Genomic DNA, 8,836 nt, shown 5'->3' on the forward strand with positions numbered 1-8,836 from the left:
ACTATCCAACCATCCATGCATGCATGAATCCATCCATTCGTCCATCCCTCCATCTCTCAATCTATCTATCCATCTCTCCATCCATCCATCTTCTCCCTCCCTCCATCCCTCTCTCCATCCATCCATCCATCCATTCATCAATTCTTGTCTATCTATCTATCTATCTATCTATCCATCCATCCATCTTCTTCCTCCCTCCCTCCATCCCTCTCTCCATTCATCCATCCATCAGTTCATTATCTATCTATCTATCTATCTATCTATCTATCTATCTATCTATCTATCTATCTATCTATCTATCTATCTATCTATCTATCTATCCATCCATCCATCCATCTATCCATTCATCCATATATCTCTATCTACTGTATCAATTGATCCATGGATCTGTTTATCTACTTATATATATTTTTTTCAATGTTTCCCTCAATGTATCTCCCCATCTTACATTTCCTACGACCATCAATTAATCATTATGCTTACCATGCCATCATGCGTGATATACCCGGAATTGATGAGTCTGTCGTAGGTGACCTGTTTCGTGTAATGGCTCTTGAGGTGAGGGTCGTGAAGGCTCTTATACTCACAGCACAACCCCGCAGCAACGGGATCAAAGTCAAGATTTTCTGGTGTTTGATGAAGCTAAATACAAAATGGAACAAGTGGAATGCCTCTGGCCGTCTCACCTGCATCACGCGATTCAATATAGCAGCAGTGCTGATTTTGAAAACTACTATAACTCGCACAAGATGTTCAGTGATACTTGGTTACTCTTATTTCCACGTTTTATGAACTAGACCAATACACTTATAGAGATATGATGGCAATTAAAAAAATACCCCCAACGTGGCCAAAGTTCTTTGACCTTACATGACCTTTGACCTTGATCATGTGACCTGAAACTCGCACAGGATGTTCAGTGATACTTGATTACTATTATGTCCAAGTTTTATGAACTAGACCAACACACTTTCAAATTTATGGCTGTAATTCAACAAATACCCCAATTTGGCCAAAGTTCATTGACCCTAAATGACCTTTGACCTTGATCATGTGACCTGAAACTTGCACAGGATGTTCAGTAATACTTGATTACTATCATGTCCAAGTTTCATGAATCAGATCCATAAACTTTCAAAGTTATGATGGTAATTCAACAGATACCCCCAATTCGGCCAAAGTTCAGTGACCCTAAATGACCTTTGACCTTGGTCATGTGACGTGAAACTCATGCAGGATGTTCAGTGATACTTGATTAACCTTATGTATAAGTTTCATGAACTAGGTCCATATATTTTCTAAGTTATGATGACATTTCAAAAACTTAACCTTAGGTTAAGATTTTGATGTTGATTCCCCCAACATGGTCTAAGTTCATTGACCCTAAATGACCTTTGACCTTAGTCATGTGACATGAAACTCAGGCAGGATGTTCAGTAATACTTGATTAACCTTATGGCCAAGTTTCATGAACTAGGTCCATATACTTTCTAAGTTATGCTGTCATTTCAAAAACTTAACCTCAGGTTAAGATTTGGTGTTGACGCCGCCGCCGCCGTCGCCGTCGGAAAAGCGGCGCCTATAGTCTCACTCTGCTATGCAGGTGAGACAAAAATGATGAAAGAAGTTGATCAATGTGGCAAGCAACGTGTAGTGTCCATCAGTGGATAAATAATTCTGAGCGCGTCTGCACCTGCGAATTAGCGGGATAATTTGTAAAATAGTGTGCTATTTTGCAAAAAAATCCCAAGTTGACTTGGGATTGCAATCTTGAGATTAATCCAGCGAACGAGCGCGATAATTGCGTCTCCATTAAGAATAATCTCAAGATTGTTCAGATCAGGATAATTTGCTGAATCAAAAATAGCGCGCTACCGGTAATGTGAAAACTCGGGCTGGTGCAGACGGCCCTATTGAGCAGAATGTTCTGGTACAGGTGTGTATATATACAAATACAGATTTTTTATTGATCTATTTTATTGTTTTTTGGGGGAGGGTAATCAACAATAACCCCCTCATATCTGTATACCAGTGTAAGATAAGGAAGCAGGCCTGCATGTACATTATATAGGTCTTAAAGTGGTTGATATCCAGTCTGTGGTGACAAAATGCATATCTTTATTACATCCGTTTCCGCCAAAGATTAATAGCAGACATACATACATACATACCTTCTTACAAAGACCGGTAGTGAAGAGAACGATCTTGCCCTTAGGCGCCGGAACCATGGGGAGTTTACTATACATGGGTGTGTCCAACATCCAAGCAGGTAGAGGAGGCAGCGGTCCAGGAAGTTTCTCGTGACCCAGGTCAAAAGGTGTGCTACAAAATTAATACAAATAAATAAACTTTTGCAATTTGAAAGAAGCCTCAAGAAATCTCTCCTTATATCCACATTGGAAAACATTCCCATTGCATACATGTACATGCTTTTTTTTCATATTAAAACATTTTTTTTTTATATGAATATTTGTACAGTATCAGATTTCTGGTTCCTTTTATCCTCTATAATGCCATGTGATGTGATTGCATGTGAATAACAAAGATCAAGTTCAAGTTTGTGCTCAATTTTACTGATGGTATTTTGTTTTCAATTTTGACGCATAGTATGGATATGACTGCTTGGAGTATTTCAATAAACACTGACTGGAGTGGAGAAACACAACGAAGATTGTCAAATGGACAAAATCAAGGATATCATTGACAGCTAAAAATCAACACGCTAGAAGAATTCTTCCAAGACGAAAATGCCGTTCAGACCACGGTTCAGCAGATAATGGAGAAAGAAATGTTTTCGATTTACAAGCAACATGGAGAAGCGCAAGTCCAGGCTTTCCGTCATGATTGAGGAAAAGCTTGGTCGTCTTCATGATTTGGAAATTTCAGTTGATAAGAAAACTTAGGAATTCCGTTCTGTGTAATAGAGTCCACGAATAAGTTGAAAAATGAAATGAATCGCGTCACCCGTGAAGCATCTTTGGATTTTTGGCAATTCCTCCATATTCAGGTTACATATGTTCTGCTTCTTTGGTTATTCTATGTATTTTGTAGCTGTTGATACCGATATTTTTTTGTATTTTGTCATTCTTAATTATCTCTTGTTTGTATTTTTATCATGTTTTTATATTGTACAATTTGAATATGGAAATAAATGAATTGAATTAAAAAAAGTGAATAACCTTGAAAAGTATTCTCGCAGAAACAATGCGTTCGAGTTCTAGGTATACCAGAATCACCAAATGAAAATACTGATCATGTTATTTGTGATCTTGCGAAGAGTATCGGAGTATAGTAGGGCCCGCTGGGAGAACAGTTTTCAGAACTGAAGTGGCTTCCCTCGGTAAATATACCTATATTATATTATTATTTGTTGGAAAATCAGGTGGTAGTTGAACTCACGTAACTACCTGTATTTTTTTTGGTGTCTCTTGCTCACAACGTACTGCCTAATTCTGCAACATTGGATAATAATAATAGGTATATTTACCCAGGGTAGCCACTTCAGTTTAAAAAACTGTTCTACCAGCGGGCCCTGCTATTACTACCCCGGCTTTAGCTGAGCTGCCTAGGCACTCAAACATTCAAGGAATTTCTTCCTACCGGGTACCCATTCACCTCACCTGGGTTGAGTGCAGCACAACGTGGATGAGTTTCTTGCTGAAGGAAATTACATGTACGCCATGGCTGGGATTCGAACCCACGACCCTCTGTTTCAAAGTCAGAAGACTAGTCCACTGGACCACAGCGCTCCACAAGGATCTACATGTACAGCTTTGAAGTGAATGGGACTTATCGTTTATATTTTCCAGGGCTCTTTCGAGCATTTCCGGGGGTGAAGTCGCCCTGAGCCTCCGTGTCATTTTTTTCCTTTAAGGTCAAGTCCACCCCAGGAAAATGCTGACTTGAATAAACAGAGAAATATCAAACTAGCATAGTGCTGAAAATTTCATCAAAATCGGATGTAATATATTAGAAAGTTAAAGTTATTTTAAAGTTTCTCTTATTTTTCACAAAACAGTGATGTGCACAACTAGGGATGATGTCCATCACTCACTATTTCTTTTGTTTTTTATTGTTTGAATCATACAATATTTCATTTTTTATAGATTTGACAAAAAGGACTAACTTGACTGAACCATATACTAGTAGTATTAAACAATGCTTATTTCACATGTTCAGGGAGGAATTAATCGTTGTATCCCTTGACAATGAGGAGAAAATTAGAATATTTCATACTTCATATAATAAAATACAAAAGAAAAAGTGAGTGGATGACGTCATAGTCTCCTTCATTTGCATACCAGCCTGGATGTGCATATATTAACTGTTTTGGGAAATTAAGCGAAACTTTAAAATGTCATCACTTTTTTATTTTCTATGGGATTTTGATGAAATTTTCAGTGTTATGCTTGTTGGATTTTTCTCTTTTTATTCAAATCAAATTTTTGTTGGGGTGAACTTGTCCTTTAAATGCCTGGTCCCCGTTTGTGGAATCCAGTCGAGAGAGCTATTCCACAACAAATTAAAGACTTACCTCATGAAGGAAGCATTTCCTAAATTGTGGGATTAGGCCCACTTGTTATTTTGACTACCAACTTTAACTGATTGTATTTTTTTTTTCTTGTCAATTTGTTCAATTTCTGTGAATTTATTAATTCTTTTTTCTGTATTGTATAAATAGTTGATTGTGCGCCTTGAGTGTCATCGACAGATATGTGCGCTACACAAATCTTAAATTATTATTATTATTCATATTTTAAGAGTTCACACTCACCTGAGAGCAAAGCTAAGATTGCTTAGCTCCGGGTCGATGTCCATTTCGCTCGCCAGGATAGATTTGTAGAGCAAACTCTGGGCCATGGCACTCACCGCCGACATCACTAGACTTTGAACCAAACGATCTGAAATACATAATGGTAAAGGAATTAAAAATATAAAACTTCAGGCCCAATATTCCATTCTAAGTATTGATTGAAAAAAGTAAATTACGGTACTTTGTATTTTACTTGGCTTTAACATGCTTACTGTTGTATTCAATTCATTTCCAAGTATTTTACTTTGACAAACCAAATTTCAGCACAGTAATTACTACATTGTGTTGTCATAGAGCCCAAGTCAAATAACTAAAAGAATTGGCTTGGTTTTAAGACGCGACAATGTACATGTAGAAATACTTTGCTTAAATCTGGCGTTGCGTGTCTTCTTTTAATAGAAATGCCCAGATACATGTATGCTCATAAAAGGGATACTGCACAGATTTGGGGGCTCTATCGATATAAAAAAACAAACATTTCTTTACAGGTGTACCTATTAATCCCTAAGTAAATGCATCTCGGGAATTAGCCAGGTAAGAAGAAACCCGGATTGTAGAGATAAAGGGCAAAGAGGAGTTAGTAAACTGTAGTAGTTGAAACACGTCCTCTGCGCTGTAATCCTGACTCTCCAAGAGAAGATTAGATCCCTTGGCTGGCCCGACTATGCAGCTTTGCCGAGTTGTGCACCCAAGCATGGATGAATGCACAGGGCTTGGGGGTTTGGGTCTATTGTCGTGTGCACACAGCCTCTAGCCCATAGTATACTCTATGCTGAGGATTAGATCTTGGTGCAGGCCTGACTATGCAGCACTGCGCTCCTCATTGTTGAGCACTCACGCACTGATGAGAGCACAGGGATGGATGTTTCTACTCCATGACAAGCCAGTGTGCTACACACACCCTCCAACCCATAGAGATGTATATACGGTAGTCTATAGATCTAGACTATCTCTGCTCCAACCCCATCCCTCGGTACTAGGGAACTTGAGCTATCGCGCATGCCCCGCCAGGCCAGTGGTACACATTTTACCACATCAGCTTACTATACAGTAGAAGAGTCTAAACCATAAAACAAAAAGGGGGGGGGGGGGTAAGAAAAAAGAGAGAAAAAAAGACCAACCCCCCTCGAAAAAAGGAAGGAACAAGAAACTCAGGCAAATTTTTAAAAAGGGTATATAGAGTCTCGATCTAGTCGGATAAGAAAATAAAAGTTACTACATCTAGATCTATAACTAGGCCTAGGTCTACAATGAAATTTAAGTTGAAAAGAAATGAAAGACAAAGATCACCCAACAACAAAATATTTAGAGTACAAATTGATGTAGATTCTAGACTATGGAAAAGAAAATTTAGACGTCAATATGTAAAATATTGACTATAGATCTAGATCTAATCTATATAAGAACATTAATAAAAAAGAAGCCCTCCCCCATAAAAAAAGGGGAAAGAGATCTACATCTCGGTAAACCAGGTTTGGTCAGGTTGAATACAATGCGAAAAAGACAGAAATTTAATGAGTTCAGTGCCACTGGTCTCCATCTGACTGACTCTGGATATGGATACAGCATCGCAATCATAATAAATGCAACTTCATTGCACTCTGGTAAAGTTCTGTTTATTGCGAGCAAAAATTTCATTTATTAAAATGTTCTAGGCCTAGGCTAGGGCCTAGCATATTGCCATTGGTTATTTTGAATACTATATCACGACTAAGCCGATTATGTGAGATTATAATATCAGAGCAAAAAGTAGAGCCTGGGCCTTTATTATTTCAGTGACAGTGTTCGCCCTAGACCAAAAGCTTTGGTCTCTGTTATGTTGGTTATTCCGCTGAACTCTGTTGGCTCCACTCACCAAATACAGAGACCGAAGTTCTAGCTCAATCTGTACAGCCAGGGACTCAATGGCCATATGTTTATGTATTAAGTTCGGATAAATCAGGGAAGTGAAGTTGCGCGACAGCCGAAGTAAGTCACTGTTTTTTCCCCTTTAAAGTTTATTTTCCCCCGTTTTGGTGCATTTCAGGCCAAAACGGAATGATTTCTATTTTGGTACAAATCTTTTTCAATATTTTTTATGAAATAAAGACAAAAATCGATGAGCCCCGTCAGGGGATTTTGCATTGTTCACCCCCTAATGGTGGCTGCACGATAGCGAGCCGTCTGTGTACGAGGAAAAATTAAAAAAAATGTTTAAAAACTCCTCGAAACAGACGGCTGCCAGCTGTATGTTCGCCCGTGACGACGTGACTAGACCTCCATTCCTGTACACCAGTTGACGAAGGGTGGCTAGGCCGAAACCGCCCGGTCGAGTCCTCCTGCTTTCCCGCTTCGGAGTCTGGTTCCCCGTCTGGTTCAAATCAAAGAATAGTTTACTTTAATTATCATGTCAATTTAACTTACCTCTATTTCAAGCTATGGCCTGTTTTAACCCTGGTACGTGATCGAAAGCTCTCTTACATCATTTATAGCTGGTTTCAGACAATAAACCTAATTATTATGTTGATTAGAAGTTGCTACTCGCCTTTCCCTGCCAAGATCACATCGCGAGTGCATGCCATTTGTTTACCTCGCAAATTATAAGCACATGTACTGTGACGTCACGATGCATAAGGATGACGTAATAATATGATTTTCTCGAAGAAACTTTTTCATGAATATTCATGTGCTGTCGGGGGGGGGGGGGGGGTCGATCGAGGGCCAGCGTCTAAACTCTGCGAATCAATACAAAATATGGTGATGGTTTTGTGGGGGCGGGGACTGTTTAAAAAATAAACATTAATACTTAAAGGGAGCGGGGTTTTCATAAAAGAAACATACAAAATGGAAAGTTATGGAGGTTCCTATATGACAAACCCGGCCCTTGCACACTGCAAAGAAAATCAAATGACTGTTGAAAAAAAAAGAGGAAGGGGGTGGGGGCGGGGTCATAGAATTGGAAGGTACACATAATATATGCCTATATAATCCGGCATAATTCATAATTCTGGGCTAAAAACCCCCCATCTCATTGTGCACACTCCAGAGTGAGAATAAGAATTAGTATGATACACGTAGATCCAATTCCATTTTCATATGAGGGGGTGGAAAATATTTTCACCCTCATTATCCCTGATTGCCCATACAAGCCGATTTTTCTGCGTTTTTAAGGGAAATTTATTCTTAAATAGTTTTAAAGTACATCTTAACTTTATTCTTACACACAAGCCTCATAAAGCTTAATTACATAACGGAAGCGCGAAGCGCGAGGTCAATAAAAAAAATACATTTCATGTATTCAGACTTTAATAAATACTGAACATTCTAAGCAAGATTTTAAATCATGATCAAGATGGTTCGTTGTCATGACATCGTGACGTCACACTTCGGAGTCAAAAGATGGCTTGGATGAGACCGATCAGAAAGTAGACTAAGGAGGTTAGACCAAGTGGCAATTTACCGATTCAAACTATCATCAACTGCATCTTAAAGCATGCTTCCAAAGCAACTTAGAATTCATAACAGTTTGCAGTGATTCTTTGTGCTGATGATCATTATAATATTCATTTCCTGTGTAGCGCATATCGCATATAGGCCTAACATGTATATGCGCTTCAAACATAATTTTATTCGTCATGTTTAAGCTTAGTTCCTACTATGTATGTATTATCATCTGCAAGTGCACCCTAGTTTTTGTCTGTGTATGCTGTTTGCATTGTGAAAAAACACACACATACAAACATACAATTTAGGCGATTCTAACGAACTTGGATATGGGTTTAGCCCGGCAGGAAGTTCTACAGTGCAGGAAAAAAAATCGAAGAATGAATTTCTGTCAGGTAAGCTCATTTACATCAGCAGCACAAAGTGTATCATTTTTTTCGGAGGAGAAATATGAGGCTACGACTCGGATTCGGATCCACGATCCTCTATTTGAAAGTCCACAAACTAATCCACAGAGCCATAATACACTTCATTGATACAACATTGACATAAGCACTTTTTACATCGTGATTCTCGTCAATAGGGAGTTTTCGCAAGAAA

The 8,836-nt window shown here is 38.6% G+C and overlaps 1 protein-coding gene across 3 annotated transcripts in view; it reads right to left on the reverse strand.

Annotated features, from left to right (window-relative positions):
* LOC129263385 (mucin-2-like) overlaps window positions 1-7,380 on the reverse strand; it is a 46,720-nt gene extending 39,340 nt beyond the window's left edge. For 2 of the 3 annotated variants that reach the window (XM_064100882.1, XM_064100883.1), the window contains exons 1-4: window positions 7,217-7,365; window positions 4,775-4,901; window positions 2,172-2,322; window positions 484-642 (exon numbers count right to left, since the gene is read on the reverse strand). In XM_064100882.1, the coding sequence (XP_063956952.1) occupies window positions 484-642; window positions 2,172-2,322; window positions 4,775-4,878 (414 nt within the window). In that variant the 5' untranslated portion in view covers window positions 4,879-4,901; window positions 7,217-7,365. Of the gene's footprint in view, window positions 1-483; window positions 643-2,171; window positions 2,323-4,774; window positions 4,902-7,216 lie in introns of all 3 variants that reach the window. The other variant, XM_064100884.1, reaches the window with a different exon arrangement.
* Window positions 7,381-8,836: the final 1,456 nt, after the last annotated feature.

The sequence above is a fragment of the Lytechinus pictus genome, chromosome 6 (genome assembly GCF_037042905.1).
Source record: "Lytechinus pictus isolate F3 Inbred chromosome 6, Lp3.0, whole genome shotgun sequence".
Classification (NCBI taxonomy): domain Eukaryota; kingdom Metazoa; phylum Echinodermata; class Echinoidea; order Temnopleuroida; family Toxopneustidae; genus Lytechinus; species Lytechinus pictus.